This window comes from Macaca fascicularis, chromosome 4, assembly GCF_037993035.2.
Source record: "Macaca fascicularis isolate 582-1 chromosome 4, T2T-MFA8v1.1".
Taxonomy (NCBI): Eukaryota; Metazoa; Chordata; class Mammalia; order Primates; family Cercopithecidae; genus Macaca; species Macaca fascicularis.
The window spans coordinates 139,667,468-139,679,043 of NC_088378.1; the positions used below are offsets into that span (position 1 = coordinate 139,667,468).

At 61.6% G+C, this 11,576-nt stretch overlaps 2 protein-coding genes and 1 long non-coding RNA gene across 16 annotated transcripts in view; 1 reads left to right on the forward strand and 2 right to left on the reverse strand.

Moving 5' to 3' along the window:
- TNXB (tenascin XB) overlaps nucleotides 1–7,650 on the forward strand; it is a 69,992-nt gene extending 62,342 nt beyond the window's left edge. For 8 of the 13 annotated variants that reach the window (XM_045390171.3, XM_045390175.3, XM_045390177.3 and 5 more), the window contains 16 exons: nucleotides 214–501; nucleotides 853–1,131; nucleotides 2,363–2,644; nucleotides 3,492–3,812; nucleotides 4,102–4,437; nucleotides 4,687–4,809; nucleotides 4,924–5,067; nucleotides 5,260–5,379; nucleotides 5,497–5,640; nucleotides 5,735–5,865; nucleotides 5,984–6,116; nucleotides 6,209–6,360; nucleotides 6,453–6,549; nucleotides 6,641–6,802; nucleotides 6,880–7,043; nucleotides 7,363–7,650. In XM_045390171.3, the coding sequence (XP_045246106.2) occupies nucleotides 214–501; nucleotides 853–1,131; nucleotides 2,363–2,644; nucleotides 3,492–3,812; nucleotides 4,102–4,437; nucleotides 4,687–4,809; nucleotides 4,924–5,067; nucleotides 5,260–5,379; nucleotides 5,497–5,640; nucleotides 5,735–5,865; nucleotides 5,984–6,116; nucleotides 6,209–6,360; nucleotides 6,453–6,549; nucleotides 6,641–6,802; nucleotides 6,880–7,043; nucleotides 7,363–7,464 (2,978 nt within the window). In that variant the 3' untranslated portion in view covers nucleotides 7,465–7,650. The remainder of the gene's footprint in view (nucleotides 1–213; nucleotides 502–852; nucleotides 1,132–2,362; nucleotides 2,645–3,491; nucleotides 3,813–4,101; nucleotides 4,438–4,686; nucleotides 4,810–4,923; nucleotides 5,068–5,259; nucleotides 5,380–5,496; nucleotides 5,641–5,734; nucleotides 5,866–5,983; nucleotides 6,117–6,208; nucleotides 6,361–6,452; nucleotides 6,550–6,640; nucleotides 6,803–6,879; nucleotides 7,044–7,362) is intronic. The other 5 variants (XM_045390172.3, XM_074038419.1, XM_065542961.2 and 2 more) reach the window with 3 other exon arrangements.
- LOC141410130 (uncharacterized) lies at nucleotides 596–1,727 on the reverse strand. The gene is made up of 2 exons (XR_012434003.1): nucleotides 1,445–1,727; nucleotides 596–1,319 (listed from the first exon to the last, which is right to left on the reverse strand). It is a non-coding gene; the product is annotated as an uncharacterized lncRNA (long non-coding RNA).
- Nucleotides 7,171–11,378, reverse strand: CYP21A2 (cytochrome P450 family 21 subfamily A member 2). 2 transcript variants are annotated; one of them, XM_065542963.1, is made up of 10 exons: nucleotides 11,306–11,378; nucleotides 10,007–10,096; nucleotides 9,571–9,725; nucleotides 9,362–9,463; nucleotides 9,173–9,274; nucleotides 8,986–9,072; nucleotides 8,616–8,816; nucleotides 8,225–8,403; nucleotides 8,039–8,142; nucleotides 7,171–7,941 (listed from the first exon to the last, which is right to left on the reverse strand). In XM_065542963.1, the coding sequence occupies exons 2-10, from the start codon at nucleotides 10,053–10,055 to the stop codon at nucleotides 7,676–7,678; spliced, it is 1,245 nt and encodes a 414-aa protein (XP_065399035.1). In that variant the 5' UTR covers nucleotides 10,056–10,096; nucleotides 11,306–11,378; the 3' UTR covers nucleotides 7,171–7,675. The 2 variants fall into 2 exon arrangements, with proteins under 2 accessions (XP_065399035.1, XP_005553488.2); XM_005553431.5 differs by lacking the exon at nucleotides 11,306–11,378 and adding an exon at nucleotides 10,194–10,403.
- Nucleotides 11,379–11,576: the final 198 nt, after the last annotated feature.

An 11,576-nucleotide genomic window follows, 5' to 3' on the forward strand; every position in this document is an offset into this window, starting at 1 on the left:
GGGGTGATGATAATAATGGCATCTACTTCATATGTTTTGCAAAGGGTTAAGTGCACCGCTGTTTGTGAGCTGCTTACAGCAATGCAGGGCACAGATTCTAAAGCAAGCGCGCTTTAGAGAAGGCCGCTGTGCTCATTCCAGTCCCGGGAGAGCACTGCCTCCCTCGGGCAGGGTGCTGCCTTCTCACCCATGGGCCTGCTCTGCTCTTTTCAGTGCCCCTGCCCACACCGCCGCCCGTGGAGCCCCGCCTGGGGGAGTTGACGGTGGCAGCCGTGACCTCGGACTCAGTGGGCCTCTCGTGGACCGTAGCCCAGGGGCCCTTTGACTCCTTCCTGGTGCAGTACAGGGACACGCAGGGGCAGCCCCAGGCAGTGCCTGTGAGCGGAGACCTCCGAGCAGTCACCGTCTCAGGGCTGGACCCGGCCCGCAAGTACAAGTTCCTGCTCTTTGGACTCCAGAATGGGAAACGCCACGGCCCAGTCCCTGTGGAGGCCAGGACCGGTGAGTGAGGGCTGGAGGCCTCCCGCGGCCAGAGCGTTCGCCCCCTTGTGGCACCAGTTGGAATTTCACGTTTCTGTGCCCCACACTCCAGTCCTCAGCACCCAATGATTTATTGGGTCGGGGAAAACCCAGGCCCTGAGCTCTCCTCTCCCTCTGACCCTCATCCTTCTCCCTACTTTCCCTGCACCCCAGGGGACACTTGCTTTCTTGTCTGGCTCCTCTTTTATCGCTACTCCTGGCCCAGTCACCCTCCCGTTCCTGGGACCGGCTCACAGAGCCATAGCAGCCCAGGAAGCTCCGTGGCCCCTTTGCGTCCATCCCGCTCTCCATGCACCTCACTGTCTTTTCCAGCCCCAGACACGAAACTGTCTCCCCGCCTGGGGGAGCTGACTGTGACAGATGCGACCCCTGACTCCGTGGGCCTCTCGTGGACGGTCCCTGAGGGGGAATTCGACTCCTTCGTGGTCCAGTACAAAGATAAGGATGGTCGGCTCCAGGTTGTGCCAGTGGCAGCCGACCAGCGGGAGGTCACAGTCCCAGGCCTGGAGCCCAGTAGGAAATACAAGTTCCTGCTGTATGGTCTGGCAGGCAGGAAGCGAATGGGCCCCATCTCTGCTGACGGCACCACAGGTGAGTCCCAGTCCAGCCTCCAGCTTTTCCAGAGCTGCCTCTCATTCAGGCCCTCAGCGCTGGCCCTACGGCCTTCCCGTGAGATTCCCTCTATCAGCCCTGACACAACCATCTTAACTCCGAAAGTGAGTCTCTGTGTGTGTCAGGCACAGTTCTGAAGAAGATGCATTACTTCCTTCATTCGCTGACTGCCGAGGAAATAAAAGGGACACGGGCTTTGGGGCCAGCAGATCTGTGTTCCAGTTCCAGTCCCAGCCCTTGCCAGGGTGACCATGGACAATCCGCTTTATCCCCGGAACCTTGGTGTCCTCACCTGCATAATGGCCGGGAATGGCGCTGGACTCAGTAGTGGTTCCCATCCTCCTCCCTCCTCCCTAACTCGGAGGCGAGCGGTGGAAAAAAGGGAGAGCTTGGCTACTGAAAGACAATGGAAAAACCTGGTGTCACTGTGCCCGTGACTCAGCCCCCCAAGGAAGGGGTGTGGTGGGTCATTGACCCTCGCCCTACTCCCAGGACCATGAGTCACTATGCCCAGAGGAGGACAGAGCAGCCGGCCAGTCGGGGCCTGGTCCCTGGGACTCCAGAATTCTCTTCCCAAACTCTCACTGCGGGGACGGGGTACAGACTCTCTCCACCCCCACCCATCGGCGCCAGCCCCGCCCCGGGCAAGCCTCTGCTCCACCCTCTGTTCGGCCCCATGGGGGGGTCAGTGTGGGGCTGGGGAAGCAGGAGGCACGGATGTTCAGGCTGATGGCCACAAGGGGACAAGGGAGAGGTCACAGCCTGGCACTGATGGGAGCCATGCGTTGGCCAGCTGCCCAGACCAGCTCTCGATGTTTCCCTGACAACCCAAGACCTCCCGGGAGTCTCTCTCAGCTCTGGCCTCATTCCTGCTCAGGGGCGGGGGTCACGGTAAACACAGGCCCTCTCTGCACCCCCAGCCACCCCTCCCTCGGGAGATGATCTTTAATGTATTTACCGCACCCTCCATCACAGTAGGGAAGGAGCAGGGCAGGATGGAGTTTGGGCAGCGGCCTCCAGAGGAGGAGGGGGCTGTTCTCCCTCATTGCTGTGGGGCATGGCGGGAGCAAGCCTGTGTGTCTCCTCAAGGAGCTGTCCCTGGGGCTACACTGGAGGGACGCTGTCCCAGAACCTCACACCTGCAGGAAGCTGCCAGGGCTTAGGCACAGGCAGCATGTGACTAAGAGCTTTCCCTCCTCCCTCTGCACAGCTTCCCTGGAGAAGGAGCCACCTCCCCGCCTGGGGGAACTGACCGTGACCGAGGAGACCTCCAGCTCCCTGCACCTGTCCTGGACGGTAGCCCAGGGCCCCTTTGAATCCTTCGTGGTCCAGTACAGGGACACGGATGGGCAGCCCAGGGCAGTGCCTGTGGCCGCAGACCAGCACACGGTCACCATAGAGGACCTGGAGCCTGGCAAGAAGTACAAGTTTCTGCTCTACGGGCTCGTTGGGGGAAAGCGCCTGGGCCCGGTCTCCGCCCTGGGAATGACAGGTGAGGCTGCTGTGCTTGGCTATAGCAAGCCACCTTGTGTGGGTTTCCTTGTGCATTTGGGCGGAAGACAAAGATGACTGCAGGAGTGGGCAGGTGGGAGTGGGGCACCCTGGCCTGTCCCCAGGAAGGAGGAGGAGTCTGCAGGCTTGTGGGCTTCAATATCCATCAAGGAGTCCAGAGCAGGAGCCAGGCCAGGTGAGAGGGAAAGGCCCTGGCAGGGGCTCCCTCATCTCCCAGCTCCAACTCTGCCCCATCACTGCCACTGGTCCTCGTTACTCACTGGGGCAGCTGTCACCTCCCCGAAGGTGGCCTTGTCCAGAGAGCGGCAAACCTCCCTGCCATGGATGAGTCAGGAGCATTTTCTCAAGAGGAAAATCACTGGAAAACAAAATGAGCGGGGACACAGAAACCAACAGAAGTGGCTGCATTTGTGCTACAGGCTCCGCTTCCAGTGCTCACTGATGCCCACCTCAGACAGGCCTGACCAAGGCACGGCTGGCGGGATTTGCCAGTCACCTTTACCAGCCAGATCCACCCTCAGCTTCTCTCAGAAGGGAGCACCACACTCCCCAAGCTCAGTGAATGTGTCCCGGCGTGGGTGGGGGCGGAGCCTGTGATAGCTCAGGGTGGGCTCGGGAGGACACTGGGGTGTGGAAGGGGGAAGCGAGCACCTGACTCCTACAGCCAGGGAGCTCGCGGGAGTCACGAGGCCACAGCGACTTCATGGTCTGACTGGGCCTGGACCTCTAAACTTCCCACCGCAGCCTTGGGCCAAGCCTGAAAGATAAAAACGGAGGGCCCCACGGCACCCCTCACTCAGATTCTGCCCTGGGCTTTTCCCACGCAGCCCCAGAAGAGGACACGCCAGCCCCAGAGTTAGCCCCAGAGGCCCCTGAGCCTCCTGAAGAGCCCCGCCTAGGGGTGCTGGCCGTGACCGACACAGCCCCAGACTCCATGCGCCTCTCGTGGAGCGTGGCCCAGGGCCCCTTTGATTCCTTCGTGGTCCAGTATGAGGACACGAACGGGCAGCCCCAGGCCTTGCTCGTGGACGGTGACCAGAGCAAGATCCTCATCTCAGGCCTGGAGCCCAGCACCCCCTACAGGTTCCTCCTCTATGGCCTCCATGAAGGGAAGCGCCTGGGGCCCCTCTCAGCTGAGGGCACCACAGGTACCACCAGGCATCTCTGACCTCTAGTCTGGGACTCGGAAGGGGGAAAGGGGGGCTCAGAAGTGGTGGTCGCAGGGAAAGAGCGTGAAGCGGGTACCAGGGAGAGAGGACGGGTGGGCTGGACGTGAGTGGCCTTTAGCTCTGCCCCATAGGGCCCCCCTGTGGCTGCAAGTCCCTGGTTACAGATAGAGAAACAGGGGCAGGGAGGGGGGTGGAAGGGATGTGCTCTGGGTCACTAAGCTGGTGTGCTTCTGTCTCCAATCCCTTCTCTCCCACCCACTCCATGCAGGGCCGGCCCCTGCTGGTCAGACCTCAGGGGAGCCAGGACCCCGCCTGTCCCAGCTGTCTGTGACTGATGTGACCACCAGTTCACTGAGGCTCAACTGGGAGGCCCCACCTGGGGCCTTCGACTCCTTCCTGCTCCGCTTTGGGGTTCCATCACCAAGCACTCTGGAGCCGCATCCCCGTCCTCTGCTGCAGCGCGAGCTGATGGTGCCGGGGACGCGGCACTCAGCCGTGCTTCGGGACCTGCGTCCGGGGACGCTGTACAGCCTGACACTGTATGGGCTGCGAGGACCCCACAAGGCCGATAGCATCCAGGGCACTGCTCGCACCCTCAGCCCAGGTAAGGATCCACATGCACTCTGCCCCAAAGTGGGGGTCTTTGTACTAACGGGGGGGACCTGGTGCCTCAGTCAGCAGTGGGGTGGGCGAGTTGGTGGTGAGCCTGGAGGAATCTGCAGAGCGACTTCCATTCCGGGGACTAGAGGAAAAGGGGTGCTGAGCCTGTGCTGGAGCAGAGGCGAGGGGTGGGACTCGTAGGGAGGAGCGTCCCTGCCCCTGCCCGCATCATTGTTCCTTGCCCCCTCTGCAGTTCTGGAGAGCCCCCGTGACCTCCAATTCAGTGAAATCAGGGAGACCTCAGCCAAGGTCAACTGGATGCCCCCGCCGTCCCGGGCGGACAGCTTCAAAGTCTCCTACCAGCTGGCGGACGGAGGTGGTGCCTTTGCCATGGGCTCATTGCCTCGCGTTTCCCCTCCCCCCTGCACTCTGCCCACCCTCCAGCCCTCCTGGGGTTCGCTGGGTAACCCTCGATCCCCAATGTTTTCAGGGGAGCCACAGAGCGTGCAGGTGGACGGCCGGGCCCGGACCCAGAAACTCCAGGGGCTGATCCCAGGCGCTCGCTACGAGGTGACCGTGGTCTCCGTCCGAGGCTTTGAGGAGAGTGAGCCTCTCACAGGCTTCCTCACCACGGGTGAGATGGACTGGGACCTGGGGCAAGAGGCGGGAGCCAAGAAAATGGCGTGGGTGGGAGTTGAGAGAGAAGGAGGAGGGTGAAAGGGAGGTGGTGGAGGCTCCGATTGCGGACAGGAGGCCGGTGGAGTCTGGGGAGTCAGGGACTAGAGAGACCAGCGGGGACCCCTCTGAGCCCCTCCCCTTCCCCCAGTTCCTGACGGCCCCACCCAGTTGCGTGCACTGAACTTGACCGAGGGGTTCGCCGTGCTGCACTGGAAGCCCCCCCAGAATCCCGTGGACACCTATGACGTCCAGGTCACAGCCCCTGGGGGTGAGCAGGGCTGAGGCCTCTGGAGGGGACTTGTTCCGGGTGGGGATTGCAGGGGGGAGACTGGACTCTGGCCGGGGATGGAGGGGGAGGCGTTGACGCCCCTCTTCGCACTCCCAGCCCCGCCTCTGCAGGCCGAGGCCCCGGGCAGCGCGGTGGACTACCCCCTGCATGACCTCGTCCTGCACACCAACTACACCGCCACCGTGCGCGGCCTGCGGGGCCCCAACCTCACTTCCCCAGCCAGCATCACCTTCACCACAGGTAGGGTCTGTGGGGTGTGTGGGATGGAGGAGAGGAGGTAGAGGGAGCCAGGATGGGCCTCATCCCCATCTCCTCTTCCTGCTTTCCCTCCTAGGGCTAGAGGCCCCTCGGGACTTGGAGGCCAAGGAAGTGACCCCCCGCACGGCCCTGCTCACTTGGACTGAGCCCCAAGTCCGGCCCACAGGCTACCTGCTCAGCTTCGACACCCCTGGTGGCCGGACCCAGGTGCCCCGGCCCCACTGACCAACTCCCCTCCCTGGGTGATTCCAGGAGGTGCTGCCTCTGTCCCTCCCTGAGGGACTCCACCTCCCTCTCCCCTGACCTCCCCTTGTCTGTTCCACAGGAGATCCTGCTCCCGGGAGGGGTCACATCTCACCAGCTCCTCGGCCTCTTTCCCTCCACCCTCTACAATGCACGGCTCCAGGCCATGTGGGGCGAGAGCCTCCTGCCGCCCGTGTCCACCTCTTTCACCACCGGTACCTGGACACACGGGCCGGGGCGGGGGACTGGGTGGGCAGCCACGGTCCAAGGCTTGGAAAAGGACTGGCCCCTGCTCTCCTCTCCCCAGGTGGGCTGCGGATCCCCTTCCCCAGGGACTGCGGGGAGGAGATGCAGAACGGAGCCGGTGCTTCCAGGACCACCACCATCTTCCTCAACGGCAACCGCGAGCGGCCCCTGAACGTGTTTTGTGACATGGAGACTGACGGGGGCGGCTGGCTGGTGGGTGGCATTGGGAAACCCAGGGATCCGTGCAGGGCAGGGGCTGTTGCCCCAGGAGCCAGAGGCTGATGGTGCCCCCACTTGCTTCCCAGGTGTTCCAGCGCCGCATGGATGGACAGACAGACTTCTGGAGGGACTGGGAGGACTATGCCCATGGTTTTGGGAACATCTCTGGGGAGTTCTGGCTGGGTCAGTACCTCACAGGGGTTGGGGAACTACGGATGGGATGGGGGCCCTGTGGACACCAGGACCCTGATGAGGTCATGTCTCCCACCCCCAGGCAACGAGGCCCTGCACAGCCTGACGCAGGCAGGTGACTACTCCATGCGCGTGGACCTGCGGGCTGGGGACGAGGCTGTGTTCGCCCAGTACGACTCCTTCCGCGTAGACTCGGCTGCGGAGTACTACCGCCTCCACCTGGAGGGCTACCACGGCACCGCAGGTAAGCACAGGCTGCGAGGCTGGGAGGGTGAGGCTGGGAGGGGAGGCCCTCATGGCTCCTTCCTCCACCCTGCCCAGGGGACTCCATGAGCTACCACAGCGGCAGTGTCTTCTCTGCCCGTGATCGGGACCCCAACAACTTGCTCATCTCCTGCGCCGTCTCCTACCGAGGGGCCTGGTGGTACAGGAACTGCCACTACGCCAACCTCAACGGGCTCTACGGGAGCACAGTGGACCATCAGGTGAGGGGTGTGGAGGGGGCACAGAGCCGGGGTGGCTGGGGCTCGGCCTGCCTAGGTTTCAGCCCCACAGTGTAACAGCAAGGGACTGAGCGGCTGGGTGAAACGGAACAATCGTGCCAGCCTCACAGAGGGAGCTGGAGGTGATTTATTGGGTGGAAAGGGCCAGCTCAGGATTAAGCCTCAGTCCTCTGTGGTGGAGGGTCAGGAGGGGAGCTGTGTGGGGAGGTTGGTTGAGTGCTCGGAGCCACCTCCTTAAGGGAAATGGGAGGAGCAGATGGGACATCCGGCTTTGACTCTATCTTGACAACCCCTTTCCCAGGGAGTGAGCTGGTACTACTGGAAGGGCTTCGAGTTCTCGGTGCCCTTCACGGAAATGAAGCTGAGACCAAGAAACTTTCGCTCCCCAGCCGGGGGAGGCTGAGCTGCTGCCCACCTCTCTTGCACCCCAGTATGACTGCCGAGCACTGAGGGGTCGCCCCGAGAGAAGAGCCAGGGCCCCTCACCACCCAGCCACTGGAGGAAGCCTTCTCCGCCAGCGATCTCGCAGCACTATGTTTACAGTGGGGGGAGGGGATCGTACGGGAGCAATAAAGGAGAAACTGAGGCACCCGGCTGGCATCCGTCCTGCCCCGTCACTGGCTCTGGCCCAGGCTGTGGACCCCCAACCCCCGGGGCTGCAGCCACACTTGGAAAGGCTGCATCTTGAGGATGACACTGCAGTGGGGCAGGGGCTGCAGGGAGGGCAGGGCGTCCCCCGGGGGCAGCAGCGTGAAGGCCTGCAGCAGTCGGGTCAGCACCACGAAGAGCTCCAGGCGCGCCAAGGGCTCTCCCAGGCACACACGCGCCCCGCAGCCGAAGGCCAGCGCTCTGGAGTTCTTGCCTGGCTCCAGGAAGCGATCTGCGGGCGGGTGGACAGGTGGGTGGGGAGGCGCTCAGCGGCTGCGGGGACCAACCCCTGCCACCTTTTCACAGCAGGCCCCTGGCCCCCCACATACCAGGCCAGAACTCATGTGGCCTCTCCCAGACCATCTCATCCAGGTGGGCGCCTTGGAGGTTCGGGATGATGACTGTGCCCTCAGGGATGTCATAGCCGGAGATGCTGAAGGGGGCTGGAGTTAGCGGCTGGCCAGGACCTGGCTGGGATCGGGCTTTCCTCACTTATCCCAACCCTTGGGAGTCACCTGCTGGGCCGTGTGGTGCGGTGGGGCAGGGCCAGGGGCACAACGGGCCGCAGGCGCAGCACCTCGGCGATGGTGGCATTGAGCAAGGGCAGCCGTGCACGGTCCTTGTAGGGGACCCGGGAGCTGGAGGCACTGGGGCCTAGTTCGTGGTCTAGCTCCTCCTGCAGTCGCTGCTGAATCTGGGGAATGATCGGGTGGAGTCCTGTCACAGCAGCCCACAGCTGCCCAGCCTCCAGCCATTTCCTCAGCGACCCAGTGAGCCTGAGTGAGGAGACCGCGGCCCCTCTGGGCAAGCACAGCCCCAGCCGCACAGTTCTCAGAGCTGAGTGAGGGTGCCCACCACCCTGGCCAGGCTGCTGGGAAGGAGCCTTTTCTTGTCACCAGGGCGCACCTCAGGGTGGTGAAGTAAAAAAACCACGGCCCAGGAGAGAGTGTTTGCGGTGGTCTCAGTGCCACCGATGAGGAGGTCCACTGCAGCCATGTGCACGTGCCCTTCCAGGAGCTGTCCAGAGCCCTCTTCCATGCTCGGCTGTGCCACCACCTGGAGCATGTAGTCCATCATGTCCCTCCACTGGCCTGCCACCAAGCTCTCCTGCAGAGGGTGAAAGGAGCAGGCTGAGCGGCTGGCCTGGGGAGAGGAGTACAGAGTGGCAACAGGCCCATAACTGGGGCATGCAAAAGAACCCTCCTAGTAGCAATGCTGAGTCCGGTAGCATCACTGGCTGTGGGCTGAGGGGAGGCCGTCCACGCACAGTCCCCACCTTGTGCTGCCTCAGCTGCTTCTCCACGATGTGGTCCCTCTTCTCAATGGCCTGCTTCAGTCTCCGGAGACCTGGATTGGGGAAGAACTGTGGCGGGAAGCATGAGAATGCAGCTATGGGAAGAAGCTTCTCCCTCCACCCCAGCCTCTCCCAACGACCCAGGGGTGTCTAGGCTCCAGGTCCTTACCCTGAGAAAGGGAATCACGTCCACAATTTGGATGGACCAGTGGCTCCAGGTTTTTAACACCTCCTGGATACATTTGTAATAGGCAGGCACTAAGTTGTCCTCCTGCCAGAAAAGGAGGGCGTGCTTTCAGTTCAGGACAAGGAGAGGCTCAGGGAGGGGCTGGGGGTGGCCGGAGGGGCTGTGAGCCACCTTGATCTTGTCTCCGAAGGTGAGGTGACAGATGATGCTGCAGGTGAGGAGAGAGAATTCCTCCTCAATGGCCACAGGGGTGCCGGCCTGGGCTCTCATGCGCTGTGGAGAAGGAATGGGAGTTCAGCAGGCCGGTGTGCAGCGGGCAGGGCGGGAGCTACTTCGAGAGGTGAGGCTGACCTGAGGTGGCCTCGGGAGCCCAGCCTTACCTCGCAGAACTCCTGGGTCAGCTGCTCCACCACGGGCTCCATGGAGTCACGCATGCCCAGCAGCAGGGCTGAGCGGGTGAGCTTCTTGTGGGCTTTCCAGAGCAGAGAGTAGTCTCCCAAGGACAGATCCGGGTAGTTCTTAGACACCAGCTTGTCTGCAGGAGGAGTTGGGGGCTGGAGGGTGGGAACCGGCCAAGGAGGCCAAGGGCCTGACCTTCTTCTGCCTCCGCAACGCCTGCTTCCTCCCCCCAAGATATGCCCCCCAACAGCCTCCAGGGACCTGGATTGGGGGAGCCCCCAAAGGTGGCTCCCACTTGAGGCTGAGGTAGGAGGATCACTTGAGACCAGGAATTCAAGACCAGCCTGGGCAACATAGCAAGACCCCATTTCTAAAAAAAAAAAAAAAATAAGAAAGATAAATTCCCCCAGCCCTTACAGGTAAGTGGCTCAGGTCTGCCAGCAAAGTCTGCCCACTTTTTGACCATGGCTTCCTCAATGGTCCTCTTGGAGTTCAGCACCACCACATCTGGGGGACAGCCAAAGCAGCGTCAGCGGAGGGAGAGGACCCTCCCCGCCCCCTCCGCCCTCCTATGGTGAGGGCCAGAGCGAGAACAGGCTCTCACCTTGCAGCCCAAGGTGGAGCCTATAGATGGGCCCGAATTTCTGAGTCAGACCAAGCAGATAGATGGGGAGGTCGGGCTGCAGCAGGTGCAGGAAGCCCGGGACAAGAGGCGGGAGGTGGAGGCTCCTGAGCTTCCAGTGGTTCCACAGCAGGCGGGCGCCAGCCAGCAGGGGCAGCAGCAGCAGCAGCCCCAGGAACAGCATGGCGAGACGCCCGTCAGGGCCCCGAGGGGCCACTTATAGCTCTAGAGCCCCGGCCATCCCTCCTGCTGTGTAGACTGTTTTGGGGCTTCCCTTGACCCCACCTTCGGGTCCCTTCCCACCGTCCCGCCCACAGAGTGGCCCTTTACTGGAATGGCACCAGTCTCATTGGCCTTGGGACATCCGTATTTCAAAAAATGGATCATCCATCAAGAAGCAAGGAAGGGAAATGCAACCCTGACCTTTCTCCTGCAGCCAGAGTCAGCTTTCTGGCTCCACATCAACTGTGGGTGTCCGCCCCCACCTGGGCCCTCTCCCTCTGCCTCCCCACTGTGGACCAGTTTACTGGCATGATGTTTGTCTCAGCGAGAAAATGGCAATCCCTGCCTAATATGCCTTCCTGAAGAACGAAATGTGATTTGTGTGGGTTTTTTGTTAGTTTAACCTACAGATAGAGGAATACCGCTAAAACCTGGTTTGCCTGGGGCATTCCAGTGTATACAGTGTGATTGCTATTAGTGCCTCGTTTCACTCTCAAAAGTGCCCAGAAGACCAAGAAGGAGGTGGTTTCCCGCTGTGGGGTACTCGCATGTACCAGACGCTGTTCTAAGCACTTTGCGGGCACTAACTCAATTCTCACAGACATGCTCTATATGCAACACGGGTGTCGTTCGCATGTTGTGGAGGGCAGGATTCCAGCCTGGAAATCTAGCTGTAGAATATGTACCTTTAGCCACAAGGAGCACCTTTCTTTGGTTGAAAGGAAAACAGACCACCTTGAGCTGGTTTGAGATCAAAAGTAAGGATTGGGGAATTTCACAGAACTCGGGAATAAGAAAGCAGGGGAGGGGACCCCACTGGCCTTAGAAAGCCAAGGAACAGAAAAAGCCCCGGAGACGGGCAGTTTCCTCACGCTGTTTCTCTCTCCTCTTTCTTCTCTCTGCAGTCAAGTTTCTTGTGTTTCCAGGCACAGGCAGAACACGACTGCCCTCGGGACTAGAGTCCACAGGTTCTAGGTCCAGCCAGGGAGAGTGTGGATTCCCAGCACACCTGGGCATGCCCCCCTCAAAGTCCAAAGTCCCCAGGAAGGGGCTGGATAGCCACAGCTGGATCAGGATCAGGGGTCCAGCCCTATTTGGGGAACTGAAGCCATAAGGGGTGGGGGTCACACTGAACTGTGACAC

Excerpts from the sequence above, each read along its gene's own strand:
- CYP21A2 (XM_005553431.5), bottom strand. The coding sequence starts at position 10,395 with ATGCTGTTCCTGGGGCTGCTGCTGCTGCTGCCCCTGCTGGCTGGCGCC. Across the intron at positions 9,275-9,361 it reads CCTTCGGAGACAAGATCAAG|GAGGACAACTTAGTGCCTGC; the intron begins GTGGCTCACAGC and ends CTTTTCTGGCAG. Across the intron at positions 8,143-8,224 it reads CGCACCACACGGCCCAGCAG|CATCTCCGGCTATGACATCC; the intron begins GTGACTCCCAAG and ends AGCCCCCTTCAG.